This window comes from Salvia splendens, chromosome 12 (genome assembly GCF_004379255.2).
Source record: "Salvia splendens isolate huo1 chromosome 12, SspV2, whole genome shotgun sequence".
Taxonomy (NCBI): Eukaryota; Viridiplantae; Streptophyta; class Magnoliopsida; order Lamiales; family Lamiaceae; genus Salvia; species Salvia splendens.
Genome location: NC_056043.1, coordinates 18018335 through 18039161, shown reverse-complemented (window position 1 = coordinate 18039161; position 20827 = coordinate 18018335). Strand labels below are relative to the sequence as shown.

The 20827-nt window shown below is 41.7% G+C and overlaps 1 protein-coding gene and 1 pseudogene across 1 annotated transcript; both read right to left on the bottom strand.

The window, feature by feature from the left end:
- Positions 1–73: 73 nt before the first annotated feature.
- Positions 74–12766, bottom strand: LOC121757648 (annotated as a pseudogene).
- A 190-nt stretch (positions 12767–12956) lies between these two features.
- Positions 12957–20253, bottom strand: LOC121759164 (mitochondrial inner membrane protein OXA1-like). Its single transcript, XM_042154669.1, has 9 exons — positions 19750–20253; positions 19600–19690; positions 19157–19204; positions 18917–18975; positions 15751–15826; positions 15494–15625; positions 13930–14028; positions 13624–13678; positions 12957–13520 (listed from the first exon to the last, which is right to left on the bottom strand). The coding sequence occupies exons 1-9, from the start codon at positions 20121–20123 to the stop codon at positions 13192–13194; spliced, it is 1263 nt and encodes a 420-aa protein (XP_042010603.1). The 5' UTR covers positions 20124–20253; the 3' UTR covers positions 12957–13191.
- Positions 20254–20827: the final 574 nt, after the last annotated feature.

Genomic DNA, 20827 nt, shown 5'->3' with positions numbered 1-20827 from the left:
TCTGCACTGTTATACTTTTAAGTCTTTTTCCCTTGCTCCTTTGTCAGCGTTGAGGAAAATTTGCTAGATGTTGTCAGTAATATACATAAATTTTCATTTTTTTTGAGGTCAAGATAGGGTGTGGTGTGTATGTTTCTAGGTAGTGAATTCTTGCTACCTATTTCACTATCAGTTACAAATTAAGCAGATAATCGCTTAATACAAAAATGGGTTCAATATTTATCGATCTGCTCTATATGAGTGAAGAATATTCCAACATGAAGTTAAATAAAAAAGGTAGCACCTTTTAATCTGATATTCTCATCTCTGCACCAGGAATGTCCTTAGCCACCTCATATGTCACAAATGCAATCGCTATGGAAGGGACCACCTGAGCGAGAGATGATTCGTTATACATTTCAAGATCTAATGTCTTCCCAAACACTCACAAAACTGCACAAGTAAAATGGGATACGCATTTTGGTGTTTGAGAAAACAAACATAATTATGTAGCTGCTCTCTTGTTGAGGCTTTTCATGTTTTAAGCGGGTCTTATTCTTTTACTGTGTGCTAATGTGTTATTCGTCCTTACCTTTCTGCGTTAGGATGAAAAACATATATTTTCGCCACTTCCCTACACGTTTCACATGTTCTGACGTGTGACTAGTCTTCCGAGCATCCCATTTCCCTCATTCTCACTCCAATTCATGATAATATTATCATGTGGTATTAACATGATTATATCTTCCCATGTTTTAAGTGTGTGAGAAAATTTTTCCACCTTAGAAAACACATGCGATAAAAAGGTAGAGAGCCCTAAGATATGCTAAGTAGTGAACGTAGTAGAATATTCCTGCATGACAGGACTGACCTTGACAGAATTTGGGCCAAAGCCTTTGTACAGCGCCCCAAATCCCTCATGCCAAACTGTTTTCCTAAATGCATCTACCATTCCTGCATATTCAAGTGGTGCTCTTGTTGTCCCATCCCCGGCGACTACAGAGGCGGCATCTTTCCATCCCCCCATCTGCATTCTTCGGCGGATAACATCAAGAGGGTAGGCAACTGTCTGTCCAACAGTTCCAGCAGCAGCACCACATGCGAGCTTTGTGGTCACACTTAACTCTGAGTCGTCTACTAGTCCATATGGTTTGTTTTTTATCAACCAATCTTTCAGGGATTCATATACAGCAAAGTTGAGACCTACATAGGGTACCTGAGAAAATGATGAAACATGTATGAGGTTTTTGCGAAAATCTCAAAGAAAACTAATGCTTAATGATTTTGGTATAATGACTTGAAATCACTACATACCACTCCTATAACAGAAGGAAGCCACCCTTTATACAATGCACGAGGTCCTTCTTCCATGGAAATTGTTTTAAGAATATGAAAGATTCCCCGGTAGTGTGATTTGTCTGTCTAAAAAGATGAGTTGAAGAGCTGAGGCTAAAAATTATTGCTGAGAACCTTGATATATTACATTGAGACTATAATAAAATCGAATATAATCAGTAGGAACTAGGAAGCTATATTTATTAGCAATACCTGGACAGTAAGCCGACCTCGTACCATGTCCATGGGGTAAGTTGCTGACATGGCAATAATTCCAGCACATGCTCCAGCTCCAAGACGTAGAAGTGGAGTGAGCTGAGCATCCTCTGCAACACATGGAATTGAATAGTTTCCTACGCTCTCTAAATATTCAATAAGAAGAGAAAAAGATGGTGAACCAATTTTACCATGCCCGGTTTGCTGACGATATAGCCATAATATCCGTCTGTGTAGAGAGTAAAGTTAGAACCGAGAGAGGCATGTTATTTAGGACATGTCTGGAATACCATACAATTCCAAACAATAGTTGGAAACATTTATTTTTGTAGTCAAAAGAAAAACAATAGATTTGATGACTTTATCCTACCTTGATGCTTCCTCATAGTTGAAGAACTAGACAGCTGAGTTTGGAATAATACGTGCACAATTAGTGCCATTTCCTTTGTACAACCCTCTGAAACCCTCTGTTCTCCATATGTATTTCAATCCCTGAATTGTGCCATTATATTTCATATTGTGTGGATTTTGAACCTGTGATTTTAATGAGTATGAATATCGAAATTATTAGTAACAGGAAGTGAATATATGACAAGGTTGACTGATGGAAAAAGTTTTAAATACAAATTCAGATAGATGTGGAGTAGTGCAATTGTTTTTATCAAAAAGCATCAAGCATCCTAATTCCTAATAACAAAAATTACTTTGTTTGCATCCAGTCTTAGAATGAAAAAGAAAAATGGGTCAATCACCAACATATTCGCTATCAAAAGTACAAGTAATGTATTCAAATTGATTAAGCAACATGTTGTTGACCAGTCTAGGACAGGTCTTTCTGAAACAATGTCCAAATTTTCACAAACCTGAAATGGTTGGATGCACTTCCAAACCAGGTAACCTCTCCAAACTTTAATTTAACAGTTAGAACGATAGGGGAGGTTGGAAAAGCAACAAAAATTACTATAATGTACAAAAGCACCAAGCACCTATTGAAACTATGGCACAGGTAAAGGAAATGAAGCTTGCCAAGAAACTTCAAATAATGCCCCGTTTCTCCGGCGTCCTAGCGAAGGATCGGCGGTAGCAAAGAACCGGCTGTGCGCGGGAATTCCTCTCCGTCGGGCAGCGCGAGATCTTAGTGAAAGAGAATTTCTCAACACGTTGTTGGACACGTAACGATTTTATTGATTTTCTGAATGAATGCAAATAATAACCATCTATCCCTATTTATAATACTCAAATACTATACCCTAACTTATTGACCAAGATAACAAATATATGGAAGGATTTGGTGAATCAAAAGATATAACTAAATAATAGCTTCGTATCAACTCCCCCACGGTTAAAATCCACTTTGTCCTCAAGGTGGGAACCACAAACCAACGACGAGAGTTGAAAGCAAAAGCTTTAGCGAGGCGTCTCCTCCGGGATCAAACACATATCGAACAGTTGAATGTCCTCCTTTATCACCTCCAAGAACACTCAGCGCAGTCTTCTCAGTATCTTTCTTTGCACTTTTCTTAGAGGAACTTTTCCCGACAACCATATACGTCTCAGGTTCATCTTCATCATCATCCGTACCTTCATCCGAGTGATGCTCTTCCTGTTCACCTTCTGCTTCACCAACTACGTTGTCATCATCATGATCATCTTCAAGTTGTGAAGATTTACTTTTATCATCATCACTGTCTTGCTCTTCTTCCATAGAAGGCTTTGACTTCTTCCCAGATGTAGAATCCAACTTTTGTTTCTTTTTTGATTGTCCAACAGTCGCATTAGAAGAACTGGGACTTTTGCTTGTTGATCCCCTACTCTTCCGCTTCTTACCCTTCTTCTCCTTGTCAGCAAGCAAGCTATCTGTTGTAGCATGTGGAGATTCCAAGAAGTCCACCAACACTGTTGTAAGTTCTTCCTTCTTTGTAGAGGTTTTGTTCACAGTGATGTTAAGAACATCACATAAATCCAGCAACTTTCCTCTAACACATTTTTCCAATTTCTCGTTGACTTTTGTCCTCTGCTTTTCCTCATTCTCAACCCATACAAAACCAGAAAAGAGGCCTATATTTTTCTTAAGGGTGTGAACCTTAGATTTCTTCCCAACAAGAACAGTGTGGAGAAGCTGTAGGGTCTCATCAGTTTTCCTCTTAGGCAACTTGAATGCCACAGTTGGGATGTCCTTAAGCTGTGTGCCTTTACCCTTTTCAATTGACAGAGTCTTGGTAGCCGAGGCCCTGGGACTCTCCCCCACGACGAATCTCTCCACCGTTTTCCTCTCCCTTGTTGGCCTCTCACTCCTCGGCGATTCCAACTCCATAGCCTCACCTTTTTTATCATTTCTCGATCCCTTCTTCAAATTTTCCCTCTTATTCTCACTCTCTTCCTCCTCCATTTTCTCTCCTTCATCACTTCCATCTTCGCCAATCTTCTCATCATATACCCCGACGAGCCTTTGCAACGACATATCGTCGGTCTTCTCGATCTCTTCTATGGCCTCGTCGTTTGGAACATCAAGATTAGAGCCCCCATTGTGAGCGGCATCGTTGGGAACTTTAGCCTCTCCTTCATAACTGGTTTAGGGCCTTGACGATCAAAACGATCACGCACATCCTCCAAGAAATCCTGCCACGTCACGAAATCGTTATTCGCAAAATAATTGAATACCCAATCCGCCACTGGTTGATCAAGTAACATGACCGCGTAGTGCAATCGTTGGGCATCGGGCAACATCAAATGATTGAAGTAACATTGGACCCTCGAGATCCAATTTGATGCATTTGTCCCATCGAAACGCGGGGCATCCATGTGCACCCTTTTGGGTTGATCATAACCCGACATGTTGGCCTGGAAACGCTGTGGGGGATCCCAACACGTTGATGGCCTTTCCTGCGACTGGTCGAAGCCTCCTGCACGGGTACGGGCCTGCATATACCCTGGCGGGTCCCAACATGAATCTAGTTGGCCCCTGCCTCCGCGGCGACCCCGACCCGGCTGCTGGCCGTCTCGCAGCCCCCCGTCAGGGTACCGTGAATTATACCCTCTGTCACCATACCGTGTATACCTGAAACCATCATCCCCCCAATCCTCTCCGGCCTCGAAACACGAGGGCGGTTCTGCCTCGCCCGCCACCGGCGGCTCCAGATACTGGAAACGTCGATCGGTCTCGTCCCTCCACGCATCAAATATGTCGAGACGATCCAATAAGCGATCCAACTTACCACTCACCGAGTCGTCGTGATTTATCTCCTCCGATTGACGAACTTCCAAATCCCCATCATCTAACTGCGGTCGATGAGGGACCCCGAAATTGCGACGATCAACGGGCTGTTGACGACGCTGCCCCCCACTCGTGAATGAGTCAGGGCGTGAAGAGCCCCAGCCGGCTCTGATGTTGTAGTTAACACGTCTCATGAGCACTCTCAATGAAAGCACCAGATGATACGACCCTACGTCGTATCCCGTTTCTCCGGCGTCCTAGCGAAGGATCGGCGGTAGCAAAGAACCGGCTGTGCGCGGGAATTCCTCTCCGTCGGGCAGCGCGAGATCTTAGTGAAAGAGAATTTCTCAACACGTTGTTGGACACGTAACGATTTTATTGATTTTCTGAATGAATGCAAATAATAACCATCTATCCCTATTTATAATACTCAAATACTATACCCTAACTTATTGACCAAGATAACAAATATATGGAAGGATTTGGTGAATCAAAAGATATAACTAAATAATAGCTCTGTATCACCCTGAAGCAAGATTTTCAACCGTTCCAGGGGAGCAACTGCAGTGCGTGACCTGTGACATGAGGACCGTTGAATCATTAGTCAAAGAGAAGTGCGCCAGAATGCACAAACTCTCCTCTCTACAAGTAGTCTTCAATAGGAGATACATAATGAGGAGCGTTGAATCATTAGTCAAAGAGAACTGCGGCAGAATGCACAAAATCTCCTCTATAAAACAACTACATAACATCAAAATCATACAATCTAGAGTTAGCTTTTACAATTTTCATGGTTGTCCTTCCTTTTAGAGTAATATTTATGATAAAAATTGTTTTTCAAATTAATACTCTACTATGTAGTCCTTAACCAACAATGCAAAACAAGAAGGGGTTAGAATCTTAACCTTCTTAAGCCATTCTAAACTTACAGCATAACTAACTAAGAGCATCCACAATGGCAGCGAGCGGACCGGCTAGCCGATTCCCGGCGCTGGCAGGTCCGCTCGCCGAACCATTGCAGCAGGCGAGCGCCAAATTGGCGAGAAAAATGGCAAGCGCACGCCGATTCCCGGGCGCTCGCCGATCGGTTGGCCGCTATTGCAGGCTCCCGATCGGCCAACCGATTTTTTATTTTTTTATTTAATTTTCGAAACACTATATATACGCGATTTGCACGTCATTTTCATTCGCACCACTTGTTTTAATGAGTTTTCTCTCTATTTTAATTTCTGTACAAGATCAACAACGCGAAATGAGTAACGCGGGTGGTAGTAGTGGTGGTAGTGGTGGGGATACAGAGGAGTACGAACGGTGAATGAACGAAGAGTTGGAGGCTTATACGTCCCATGAGATAAACCGGCTGATACAAAGGGGCCTTGCAGCCGGCGGTACCTCGACCTCGACCTCGACACGTTGTCCACTGCCGAGCAGTGATTGAGCGGGATCACGTAGCTGCACATCAGCAGCTATATGAAGACTACTTCGCACCGGAGCCGCGGTTTAACGCCAACCTTTTCAGGCGGCGTTTTAGGATGCGCAGGGCCCTGTTTATGCGTAGTGTTGACGCTTTGGAGCGTTGATATATGTGTTTCCGCTTCAGGCACGATGCGGCTAGCAGACTCGGCCACACACCAATTCAAAAGTGCACTGCGGCAATCAGGCAGTTGGCCTACGGAGGCGCGGCAGACATATCGGACGAGTACCTCCACATCGGTGAGACGACCGCCATTGAATGTATCAAGTATTTCTGTTAGGGCGTGGTTGAAATATTCCGTGAACAGTACCTTCGAAGCCCTACCCCCGAAGACTGCCAGGAGCTGATGCAGATGCACGGGGAGAAGCATGGGTTCCCGAGTATGTTAGGCAGCATAGATTGTATGCATTGGGAGTGGAAGAACTGCCCCGCTGCCTGGAAAGGGTTCTACATGACCGGCTACAAGGGAAAGAATCGCACGATGATCCTCGAGGCCGTAGCTGATAACCGGCTGTGGATTTGGCATGCATATTTTGGGGTAGCCGGGTCAAACAATGACCTCAACGTCCTCAACTTGTCGCCCCTTTTCAACGAGCAGTGTCACGGCATCGGTCCGGCCATCCGTTTTATCGCCAACGGGAACCAGCATGATATGGGCTACTACTTGGCGGATGGGATATACCCTAGGTGGCCCGTCTTTGTGAAGGCGATCAGATGCACATCAGATGAGAGGAATGCTTACTTTGCGGAACAGCAGGAGTCAGCGTGCAAGGACGTGGAGCGCCCATTTGGTGTGCTCCAGTCTCGATGGACGGCAATTAGGGGTCCAACGCGTTTGTGGCACGTCGACTGCATTGCTGATATAATGTACGCTTGTATTATCATGCACAACATGATTGTCGAAGATGAAGGTGTACAACTGACTAGTTGGGCCAACGACGATAATGAAGCCGGTCCAAGCCATGGCGTGGCCGCCCCCAACGTACGAAGTGGGGTACCTCACGATGAAGTCAGTCGCCTCCAAGCACAGGCCGACATGTGCCAAGTGGAAGCTCATATTCGACTCCAAAATGATTTAATTGAAGAGTTGTGGGCGCGGAGGACTGCACGGCGTTAGTTTTTTTTTAATGTACCTTTTTTTAGTTTAAATAAAATTATTGCATTTTCACGTATCTGTGTAGTAAGCTGAATTCCGTATTTTGTGTGATTGTTATTTTTATAATTTTGTTTATTGTGGCTAGCCTATGGCTAGCCTATTGCTTGTCCAGTTGCTTGTCCTGATGATTTGGCAGGAAGAGTTTTTAGTGCTGATGATGTGGCAGGAGGAGTTTGTGGCTAGGCTATGGCTGGACTATTATCATTGTGGATGCTCTAACTAACCATTGAGAACTTTAGCAAATAGCAAGAACAAAACCCCAAATTTTCTCCAGTGCATCTTGTCCAGTGTCACATTTCCGTAGAATTTCTAAAATAAAAATAGTAGCAGAAATCTACATTACTTAATTGCGGATTTTATGTACTACTCTACTAGCGATCGCAAATGTATAACGAACAAAAAACATGCATTTTATCTGTACAACTAAACGAGTGATTTTAGAGCATCTCCAATAGGGCCGAGCGCACCGGCTCACCGATTTTTGGCGCTCGTCGGTCTGCTCGTCGAACTATTGCAGCCAGCGAGCGCCAAATCAGCGAGAAAAACGGCGAGCGCATGCCGATTCCCGAGCGCTCGCCGATCGGCTGGCCGCTATTGTAGGCTCCCGATCGGCGAGTGAAAATTTTAATTTTTTTTTATTTAATGTTTTTTTATGAAACTCATTCTTGGTTGTTTCTCTTTTATATAGACATCCTTGAATGTTTTATGTTCCACTTTCGATGTGGGACAAACTCATTCTTGGTTGTTTCTCTTTTTTAGAGACATCCTTTATAGAGACATCCTTGAATGTTTCTCTTTTATGTTCCACTTTCGATGTGGGACAAACTCATTCTGGGTTGTTTCTCTTTTATAGAGACATCCTTGAATGTTTTATGTTCCAGTTTCGATTTGGGACAAACTCATTCTTGGACATCCTTGAATGTTTTATGTTCCACTTTCGATGTGGGACAAACTCATTCTTGAGGATGTTGTAATGTTATTTTAATTTTAATGAAGTGTATTTTTTAATTAATGTACTTTTTAAAATTTTAATAATATTATTGAATTTTCCCGTATCTGTGTCGTAAATTTAATTCCGTATTTTGTGTGATTGTCAATTATTTGTTTTATATAATTTTGAGTGATGTGGCTAGGTTATTGTTAGGCTATTGCTGGGCTATTTGCTTGTCCTGATGATGTGGCAGGAGGATTTTTAGTGCTGATGATGTGGCAGGAGGAGTTTGTGGCTAGGCTATGACTGGGCTATTCTTATTGTGGATGCCCTTATGAAGAGAGAGAGAGGGATCTGACACTCCACCGGCAACGCCTCCTGCAACGAGAGATTTAAAAATGGTGAGCAAAGTGCGGGTGGGTCCTTAATGAAATTGCTTAGAGTCAGAAGTTGAAACTGCAGCGGTCTTCTCCGACGCCATAGAGCTAAGTTTAGAAGAATTTCTAAATTCCGCGGGGGCTACTAAGAGCATCTCCAATGGCGGCTAGCGGACCGGCTAGCCGATTCCCGACGCTAGCCGGTTCGCTCGCCGAACCATTGGAGACGGCTAGCGCCAAATCGGTGAAAAAATCGGCGAGCGGACGCAAATTCTCGGGCGCTGGCCGATGCGCACGCCGATCGGCTGGCCGCCATTGTAGGCGGGCAATCGGCGAGCGATCGGCCAGCACTTTTTTTTTTAATTTTCGAAACACTATATATAAGCGATTTGCACGTCATTTTCATTCGCACCACTTGTTTTAACGAGTTTTCTCTCTCACTTAATTTCTGTATAAGAGCAATAAAGCAACATAGAGAACAACAACGAGGGGTTTCCAGTGACGAGCGGGTCTCAAACTCCCACGGTATCCATGGGAGGTGGATGGGGTCCGATGGCTGGGTACTATAACATGTACCCTTGGCAGCAGATGATGCCCGGGATGGCAGCCGAGGGTAGTATGCCGGGATGGCAGGGGATGCAGGGCGGGCAGGGGTACCGGGGATGCAACCCGGGATGCAGATGATGCCGGGGTAGGCAGCCGGGATGCAGATGTTGCCGGGGTGGCAGCCCGGGATGCAGGGGATGCCGGGGGGGACAATGTCTATCGCCCCAGTTTTGATTTTTTGACTGCTTCTTCGTACACATTGACCCCATCGGAGACGCAGTTCACTGGGTGTGAGACTTTCTCCTTAGAGGAGTTGGGGATAGATCTCGAGGATGCGGACACTCCCGTTCAAACGGAGAGAGAAGGGCGGGGTCGGGGCTGAAGGGGTTGGCAGCGGAAGCGTGCGTAAAATCCGATCACATAATTTGATCTATTTAGCAGATTATTTAGACAAATTCTATTCGCGTAATTATCACATGTATCATGCTCATAACTTGAATTAAAACATGCTTTAGCATATTAAATCCCTAAAACATGCTTACTACGGAATTAGCCAATTTACCTCGTTGATTCAATCAAGAATCGATGATGGCTTGCTCCGTCTCCACGTGAAGATCTTCAGTACTCGACCTCGGATCTTCTGACTGGTGTCCTGGACTGTACACTGATATTTGTGTGGGCAAATCTCACCAGCGTACTAGGACTTGAATAACGAAGACAGAACTCTGCTCACGGAGGAAGCAATTTTCGAACTCTCTCTCTCTGAGGGGGACGAAAATTCTGAGTAATAATTATTATTCATCTGCCTTTCTGTCTCCTTTATTCTCCTATTTATATTAAGTCACATATTGGGCCCAGTCAGGGATCTAAGGAAGAATTTGGATCAGGCCTCACCCAATTAGCTTTTTACTAATTAAATTGAACCCACAATTTAATATAAACTTATATTGGAATATTACAAGCAGCCACTACAGAAGTAATATTGCACTGCCTCTCCAAATCCGAAATTACGAGTATTCCGGGTTTCCTTTTTAAGTAAGTAATTTATTTCCCGTGCTTAAGATGGAAACATCCATTAATTAATTAATGTCTGCTATGGACTTAATTAATTAGCATATTTTAATCTCCAAGAGTGGACTCAGCAAGAAGCTCTTATTTATTATTCATAGAGTAATTAAACTCCAACTAGCTAGGTTCAAAATAATAAAACCTTGTTTCGAGCTTCTCTCGTGGATGTTATCAAACGAGACTCTCCTCGCGCACGATTCAACGTAATAGCAATCCTAGCACCGCTAGATAACGATCACCACTACCCAATATACCTGGATCGTTGGGTGACGAAAAACCTGCACCTTTGGTAAGTCAAAGTAGTAGATACTCAATATCGTATGCTCAATGCTAACGTACATTGATTAAGAAATTAATTATCAAGACCTCGTCTTTCAGTAGATAGCATAAAGACATGTCTTGCTGTTAGATCCATTCAGTGCTATATCACACCAACGTCATCTTATTTCAATAAGGCTTAGAAATAATCGGACTGACATTGCAACCTTTCACGATAGGTAGTCTAGGCCTATCTGGGTTTCTTTGTTCAGAAATGACCGTGTTACCTTAAATTGGACGACGCCCACAACCGGTCTACTAGAACAAAGACTTAGACTTTATTACATTTTTATACATTTAAATATGCAATAAACAACCATTAAATGTAAAACATAACAACATTATGATAAAAATAATACTCCCTCCGTCCCATGCTACTCGCACTTTCTATTTTAGGCCGTAAATTTGAGATTGATTTTTTTGTGTAATTAAAAAAGAATTTTAAGTGTAATGAGACATCACTTAATAAAAGAGCTCTTAACTTAAACTAACATATTAATTAAATGCATTAATTCTAACTTAAATTATAAATAGTGTAAGGACTTTGTGACGAGCCGAAAAGCAAACGTGCGAGTAGCACGGGACGGAGGGAGTATGTTTTATTTATTGGAAAATAGCTTATAGAGTTTTACAGTATTCAATCACTCGAAAGGTGATTTATAGTATACAAACTCTAACAGGGGTGCACCAAAGAAGAAGAAGGGAAGGGGAAAGGCAAAAGGGTGGTCGGCGAGTCGCCGTAGCCGGCTGATGACGACAGCCCGGCACGGTGGTCGGATGCGGAGAACGTCGCGCTGTCCAAGGCTTGGGTGAGTGTTTGCGATGATCCCCTCCATTCGAACAATCAGAGGATCGTCAACTTGTGGGCTAAAATATCAGCAGCCTATAAGGCATTTTGCCCGGAGGGGAGGCCACACAGCGGGGAGGAGTGCCGGAAGGGGTGGGACCGAATCAGGGCTGCGGTCTCCCGATTTTCGGGCTTGTACACCAACGCCCTCCGCATGTAGACCAGTGGCCAAACTGACGAGGACTGCAGGAGGATAGCGGAGAAAGCCTTCCCCGTGCCCGGGCTTTATAAGGAGTTCACCTACTGGAACTGCTATGAGGTCCTGATGGACTCCGAGAAGTTTCGGGCAGGTGTCGATGTTGGCTGGCCGAAGAAGCAGTGACTGAACTATGCCGGTGATTACAGCGGCAGCAGCGGCGGTTCCCACGACCGCCCCGAGGATGTTCAGGAGTTCCCGTCCCCTCCATCGTTTACTCGCCGCACTCGCCCGGTTGGGCAAAGGAGGGCGCAACGGGTTGTGAGGGGGGTCGCCCAGGGTCCCATGAGGTCCAGTCGGCATCCCCCCCTGTTGGCTCGTTGCCAACCGAGCTCGCCTTCTTCGCGCGTCAACAAACGCGGGCTCAGATGCACAAGATCTTAGCTGAATTGAGGGCGGCAACTGACCCCGTGGAGAAGAGGTTTCTTCACTCAATGCTCGAGAGTATGCGGGTCGATTTGGATGCCGCCGCGGCAAGGTTGGGGGCTCAGACGCGGGCTCAGATGCCGCAGAGGTGGGGGTCCTGGATAGCGGAGGCGACGACGGCGACGGCCACGAGGAGTGAGGCGGAGGCGGGGGCTCGTGTGTGGAAGAGGGGTTTTTTTTAAATTAATTTAATTTTTTATATTAATGTAATTTTTTTAATTAATGTAGTTTTTTTATTTTTACTATTATTATTGAATTTTCTCATATCTGTGTTGTAAATTTAATTCCGTATTTTGTGTGATTGTTAATTATTTGTTTTTTATAATTTTGTTTATTGTGGCTAGCCTATTGCTTGTCCAGTTGTTTGTCCTGATGATGTGGTAGGAGGAGTTTTTAGTGCTGATGATGTGGCAGAAGGAGTTGTGGCTAGCCTAAAACCATCGTGGATGCTCATATTTTTCCATTTGTACATGTGTGAACCAAAGACTCTCGCTCTCGCACGTGTTTACCTAGAGCTAGATAAAAGAGAGAAAGATTATGATTACATGCAGCTTTCTTAGTAGGTAATACTATACTCTCGAGACCTTATTTTAAATGATTCTAGTATTATTTTGAAAATAATTCATTTAGGGAAAATTGAAAAAAATAATATTGAGTTTGAACAAATTTTTACCAAACGTCATAGTTATACAATCTGTATATTAATTGTGGGTTCTGGGTTCTTAAATTTACAAATATAAAAATATTAAAAATGGAGATAAAATTTGCCCACTTTGATATCATTTTAGAAATGAGCCACTTAATCCTTAAAAGGTCTTATAAGTAACTTAAGAGATTTTAACCAAAAATTAAGATAAATAATCCCACCGAACATGAAAATTTTATTTTCCGAAATGAGATTTATATAATGCTGTTTTGTAAACAGAAGAAGTTAAGTCATCTATCAGACGATGCCAAAACGTTCAATTTCATTTCCTAACTCATCTAGAGAGAAGTTCAAAAACTCTGCTAAGTTTCGACTAATCTAATGAACTACTAAGAGCGATATCAAATTTGCATGCTCTAAATAACTTTATTTGTTTAGTCATCTAATTCTACTAATTTTCCATCATCCGAAAGACCTTTTGTTCCCTTTCTTCCTTCCCTTGACCTCTTTATCTAAGTTCTTAATCCGCTGGCTGAGTGCCGATGATGGCACTGAATTCAATTTTCGATTTACTGGCTTCGACGATTCATTAGCAGGAGGTGGTGATAAAGACTGCTCTGGCGGTGGTGATCGAGACTGCTCTGGTGTTGGAGGAAAAAGACCTATTAGCTGCAGCTGCTGAACTACATAATTTAACAATTCAGAAAACGAGGGGGAAGGTTCCTGATTAGTCGATGGTGGTGGAAGATCCGGTATTCCCAATATCAGCTTCACCTTAGGCTTCTTTATCACTGCAAAGTCGTGGAGCATTCGAAAAATCATAAGAATTTTACAGAAGTTTATTTTAAAACTGGAAAATTGAACACTACTCAATTATGCAATTACAAGGCTCACCCAATTCATAAGCGATGGTATACAGGTTTGATGTAATCCAGTAACAAAACATAGCCTGAAGATGAAGAGAGAAAGAGAGCAAGTACGCAAGTGTTAAAGCGGTAAAAACATGGCAGTTATTAAGAGGCATTGATTCACATTTCTTTTCAGGCCGTGGAGACGATTAGATAACAACGGTATATACCAAAAATGATCATCCCGGGTATGAACAGTTGCATTGCAGTACATGGAGAGCAATTTCTTTATTTTTCCATTGACTTGGAAACTGAATTTCGGCAGAAGTACAAGGCAATAAATAACACATACCTTCGGGAACTGAGCAATGATAGGGATCGATAATACTGCAATGACTCTAGAGCTGTCCTTGGCAGTTGGATCGCCTTCCAAACCTTGTTGAGCGTTGTGCTAAAAAAGGATGTGGATAAGTACTATTATCTGGTCAAGAACATCAGTATACTTCTATAATATCTACAGCAGACTAATACCTATATTATTATCATTCATCAATTAATAACTTTCAACCACCTAAGACACTAACATACCATAGAATTTGGCAAAGAACACATCTACAGATCCTTGTACTAATACATTTTGTTTCATTAGGTGCTTCCATACCAAAGATTTTGTTTCATTAGATTCTTTTAAAAAATTATTTGTTTCATTATGTTCTTATATTAATGCATTTGATTTAAGAGGTTTTTATACTTTTATTTTTAATTTGGTTGAATCTTTATTTAATGGACTATATAATTTAATTACATTTTATTGTGTTGATTAAATTTATTTATTTTTCTTTTTTTCATATTTATTTTCAAATTAATTCAGTCGCTGTATCAACTCAATAATCATTGGGGAAATGAAAAAGTTTATTGATATTGCCCGTTGTTAATTTATAAATTTTATCATTTTCCCAATGATTCTTGAGCCGATATTGCAGCTAAATTAATTTCAAAATAAATAAGAGAAAAATGAAAAATGAATAAATATAATTAACACAAGAAAAGTTAATTAACTTATGAAGTCCGTTAAATAAATATTCAACCAAAGAACCTCTTAAATCAAAATACATTAGTATAAGGACCTAATGAAATGTCAAATGAGTTGGCCATCACCAACCATATACCAAATCTCATTTTTGATTTAGAAACTTCCCCAACCATGCATACTTCCCCAATCATGCTGCAAACTCAAACCCATTTTGCATTTTTCAACGGAACAACACCAAATATGAGTGTTTATTGTAGCTCCTGCAAAAATTTAGGACACATACTAAAAAATGATATAAAATTTAAGTTTGATGTTAAATGGTGGGAGCAAAACTACTTTTCGATGTGACATATACTCAAAAATGGGATTGAGTTTGGTGTAAATGGTTGGAGACGGAAATGAAACAAAATGCATTAGTACAAGGATCTAATGAAAAATTTGTAGAATGACTTAATGAAATAAAAAGTATTAGTACAAGGACCTCCAGATGTGTTTTGCCTTGAATTTCTTAGTTGTAAATTTGTAATTCATGCATGATCTTGATTAAGTGAGAATAGTATTTATACAAAACAATTTACACGTCAAATAATGAAATATTCAATTTATTACACGTGAATTATTCAGTTGCAAGTAAATTCTAACCCCTTAACAACACAACTTTCGGAATTCCAATAGTATAACCGTGCCCTAGATAGATGGTGCTTCAATCATGATAAGAAAGCATACTAACAAAACACCGATGCAGCAACAGATAAAAACAGAAATTAATATCACTTCATATTATCAGGTAAAATTATTTGGACATTTTGTTTCATAGCCTACAAGAGTATAACATGTACTGATAGATATCAAGCAATCGATGACACAGTTCCAAGTAGCTGACCTCCACTGTTTTGCAAAATGTCAACGCCGTCAAAACTGGCAAAATATACATTGCATCCGGAGTAGTCAAATCAGTAAACCAGAATGCTCCTCCCTCCTTGAAAGATTGAACATTTTGTGCCATATTGTTGATCTGAACATGAAGTGATGAGCCAAGAGTGTCAAATAGTTCAAAAGTGGAAAACTTTAAGGGATAAACACAAATCTACTGGGAGCCGAAGGAATCATCGAGAAGACTTAAAGGAAATGTGATCTTACTGCGAAGCAGAAACAGAAAAAGACGGGTCCACCAACTAGAATTCCCTTTAAAGGGGTGAACGGTGTGACACCATATCTGTAACAGCAAGATGCAACAACCATCTCTGTAAATGGCGTGTTCTTAATAAGAGTGTTTTAACAAAAAGTACAACTAGTGACAATGATTATCACTATCGCAACAAAAAATATTTTAATTCAGTAAGATGACAACTGATGCGTGTGCAGAGATCATTTGATAAGCACACGAGCCAATCAAGTATATTTTTACGCTTTGTTGGTATAGCATGGTGGAGAATATTTGGCTCTGCTTATCCTACCAGTCAATCAATGGGGTAAAGATTACAATGATGAGGCAGATACAAATTATGGGAAGGACTGGTAGGTGTTTAGAGCAGCGACTGAAAAGACCACTGATTGAATGTGGCAAGGTGTTTGCTAGGCCATGACCAAGTGCCAATACAAACTAAAATTCCAGACCCTCTTCTCTGTCAAACCTCGGGGGAATTAAATAGCCAAAACTCCTAACAAATAAAATTATAGAAATACACAGATTAAAGACTAGAAATACACAAACTAATATGCGATTGTCACTGGAAGACATGGTGATACCAATGTTATCAATCTCGTATGGCGGCTTATGGCGGTTTGCCTAAAAACCGCCCGGGGATATGGCGTATTAGCATGGCGGATATGGCGGTCAATAATTAAATAAATAAAATAATACATATATATTTATTTATAATTCAAAAAATAAAAAATATTAAAAATATATCATCTAAAACACTTTAAACAATTAATAAAGCATAAAATACAACTCCAACCTCCATGTTTCTTGCATAATGCCCCATTCCTAAATGCAGTACACACGCAATGTTGTCTTATGTCGGATATGGCGGTGCTATGGCAGCGACATGGTGCTATGGCGTTTCCACCACCGAACGCCATGTCATAGCGCCATGGCGCCGCCATATCCGCTATTTGATAACATTGGGTGATACAATGGGGCTGGATTGTCTCTGGAAGACATGCGATTGCCGCTGGAACATGGTTAAAACAAGCAATCAATCCACTTGAACATTCGAACGGTATTAGATAACTCGTGATGCCCGGATCCTTATGTTGCAAGCGAATGTTGGGCATACGAGCTTTGAAAGTGTCAAAGTACAACAATAATGACCCTCTTGTCGAGTCATGTGTAGTGCCTCGTAATCATCGATTTCCTGGTTCTCACCAAAACGAGCCAGTAACTCCTTCAATAACTATTCCAAGATATTGATGGATCGCGCCGAAGGAGCAGCTGAACACAAAATAAGAAGGTCCATAAAGGGTGACAGAGAGAAAGGAACATGTTGATCGAGCAGGGGGCATTGTTGTATGAGCAGCTGGGTCGCCCAAGCCAACCAAGCTAGCGCATTTGTGCCATCAATCGATGGAGGGGCAAAGCCTATTGCACAGCCCCAAAGTCCGGGTGCGTAAACTAGGGAGGTGTTGTATGCAGATGTGCGGTGGCACCAAGGCAGGAGATGAGGATGCGAAGTTGGTGTCGATGGTATATGGTATATGCATTTTTGGGCGGTCTTTGAGTTTAGACGCCGAATCTAGCCGGAAAATCAGACGACTGCCTAGCGAATAAACTCTACCATGGTGGAGCATATTTCTGTTATATTGTTCTTTTCTGTTGCGACCGTCTGTTCAAGGCCGTCAAGGTGAGGATAGTTACCGTGAGTGTTCACCATCAGCAAGCATTGTTGTTAGGGGGACACCTGGGGATCATTGAGGAACGGATGGAATCGCCCTAAGGTGGCTGGGGTGAGCAAGGTGCAGGGCACAGCCCGGAGGGGGTGCTGTAATAGATTATGGAGTACCCCAAACCCTCCGCTATAGTTAATCCTCCCAATCTCTGTCTGTCACCCTCACCGTCATTGTTTCAGACCATGGAGACACTAAACTCATTTATACCTTAGTAACCTATTATAAAGTTGGTCCTCCCAATATCTCTCTTTCTTCATATCCAACTGGTTGACACCATAGGCGTCATTAATGTGTACTTATTTTATTTTATTTTAGTCATTAATGCATCAAACCATGGAGAATCTTTATTCTTTATTCATCTATACCGCTGCACCCTATACTAATTTATAGACTCCTCTTATGAGAGGCCGTCGCCAAGTGCTAATACAAACTAAAATTCCAGACCCTCTCCCCAGTCAAACCTCGGGGGACTTAAATAGCCCATACAATTAACCAAAACAAATATTAGAGATACGAAAATTAAAGACTCCCAACAAAACTAAACTAACAAAGACATGCATGACTACAAGGCTCCAACCAAAAGTAAAGAGCTAAAGAAAACCAGGAAACAACTTCGACTATATCCTCTCACATCTCGCCTATTGTTGCCACATTCGTGATTATCTGTATCAGCAGGTTCAAGCTTCAATCCCAACCTCAGTTATTGTGGTCCAACTGATGTGGAAGGGCAAGCTCTAGAAATATAAATCAGGCATCCAGACAATTTGCACCAGGAAATGAAGAGGCATCCCAATCCAAAACCTCTGATGAGTGATGACCATATCAACCAAGGGCATTAAAGCTTATTGAGCTCACTAATAATTTAAACCAGTAAAACTATGCAAAAGGGGTGGCACTTTATAAGTTATATGGATGGACATAGGTACAACGGCCATTGTTGAAGGCTGAATCTGTTATGCCTGAACTTCATGCCAGAAGGGAAAAGGTGCAAGTATAGATGCGCCTGGGTTTAATTTAGTAGTGGACTAGGAGTTCCTTTAATGTGCTTCTTAGTTCATTGGCACATTTTTGTACTGAAAACTTCTAAATGCTTCTAAAAGATTTATCATAAAAACAAGAAATAGGATGGCATGCTATAATACCGACATCTCTGCAGACATATTGCATGCAAGTAGAGTAAAACTAGAGGCGGATCTCATCTGTGTATATTGCCTAATGTAACTATATGAGGTATTTGTGTCCATTTTTTATGTGAAGGTGGAAATAAGTGCAATCAAGACTTACAAAAATTGCAAAGCTGTCTGTCTTATAACTATGTCGAAAAGTTGGACCACTTAACCACCCAATAGAAAACGTAAATAAATAAAAAAGTAAAATGTTAAATTTTTAATTAGGAAAAAGAAAGGCTACATACGTATCATATAGTTTTGACTTTTGCACCCGGCCTTCATGTACAGCAGCAGGAGTCATACCCTGGAAAAAAACCAATGAACATTCATCAAGTTTCTAAAGCAATACAATCAAGTAGAAATGCAACAAAAACGGGTTTCTGTTGCATAATGCTCCTCAAGTGGATATCGCCTTTTGACACACAAACACAATCAAGCAATAAATAAGAAATTCACAACAGCCGATAATAGTTTGATGCACTTACCTTACTCTTCACTTGTTTCACAATCTCTTCCAGCTGTGGCCTTATAAGCTGCATCATAAGATATGACTATGGCATCAGAAAAAAGCAGCAGGCCAAGCATTATTCACATAGCAACCGGAGTTAAATATGATGATATCATAGGGATTTGGATTTCACAAAGAAGAAACAGAAAAACGAAAGGTGGCTTATCAGAAGACAGTTGCATTACAATACATCACTTCACTTTTTACTATTTAGCATATCTAACCCTCAATGTTTTTGAGAAGGGGAGGAAACGCTGTATTGTAGAGAAATAATTCTCTGTGTTGTAGATCTTTGAATGTACATGATAGAAGAAAATTGAACAATTTGATGAAAAGAATGTAATTAGCTAAAGTTGTCATGTGACTCTTAATCAAGTGTAGCAATTAGAAGACAGAATGGAAAATGATAGAAGAACTTACAGTGAATTTTGACGCAGATTTAGTGTGATGTATTGTGAAAGGAAGTATAAGCGTACGGAACAAAACAGTGGTCACAACAATGGATGTCCACCTAAACACAGCCAGATTTTCATTTCAATCCATAATCAAAATTAAATAAATAATTCTCACCAATTCAACCCTGTAAAAGTGTGTACATAATCAATCATGTATTGTATTGCAGCCATCGGCGAGGACGAGTCCGCCACCGGAGCTACCTGTGCAGCCGTCTCTCCCAACACACCCGGCGCTGTCGACATTTTTCTCACAGTAGCAGGAATCGCAAATCTCCGATCTCGGAATGGATTCCTCGATCCATAAAAACTCCCTAAATTTGGTCCGGCAACAAACGGGTGCAGAATATCAGTGCCATTGTAAATAGCGTTATGACGGGGCAGATTTTCGCGGTCGCCGTTGTTGCGATCGATATGCGAGAATGGAACGGCGACTCGTTGCTGGTGATACAGAAAACTGGCGCGCGCAGTCATGCTACGCCTGAAAGCCATTAATCTGTAACAATGTGAGGCCAAAAAATCTCCTTTTTTTTGCAGAATTCCGAAATAAGTAGAGAATTTCTGTTGATGATTGAACTTTCATTGCAAGGGTTTAGTGGTTTTTTGGGGCTGCAGCACTGATTTTCCGAGAAGTCGCGTTTCTTCGCTGCAGCTTTTTGGTGAGTATATAAGGGCATCATTAACCCCGTCCCTAAGTCCCCTCCAAGTCATCATTCCTCTACAGTTGCGGCCCAGGCCCCAACTGCTGTAACCCTACAGGTTGCGGCCATCATTAACCCCGTCCCTAAGTCCCCTCCACATCATCATTCCTCTACAGTTGCGGCCCAGGCCCCAACTGCTGTAACCCTACAGGTTGCGGCCATCATTAACCCCGTCCCTAAGTCCCCTCCACGTCATCATTCCTCTACAGTTGCGGCCCAGGCCCCAACTGCTGTAACCCTACAGGTTGCGGCCAGGGCCGCAACTAATAAATGACACTATTCACAACTCCAACCTATTTAACTCGTAAAATAAAAAACGCTGGAAATTTATAACACGGAAAATTTAATTTCATCGAATACTGCAAAATTACAACATAGAAATTTTAAACTGAAAATAAAATACATAAAAACATAACGTCAATTCTGGAAAACATTGGTGCGAGTCCAAATTTCTTCGATTAGATCGGCTTGGAGGCGAGTGTGTTGTTCCTCTTG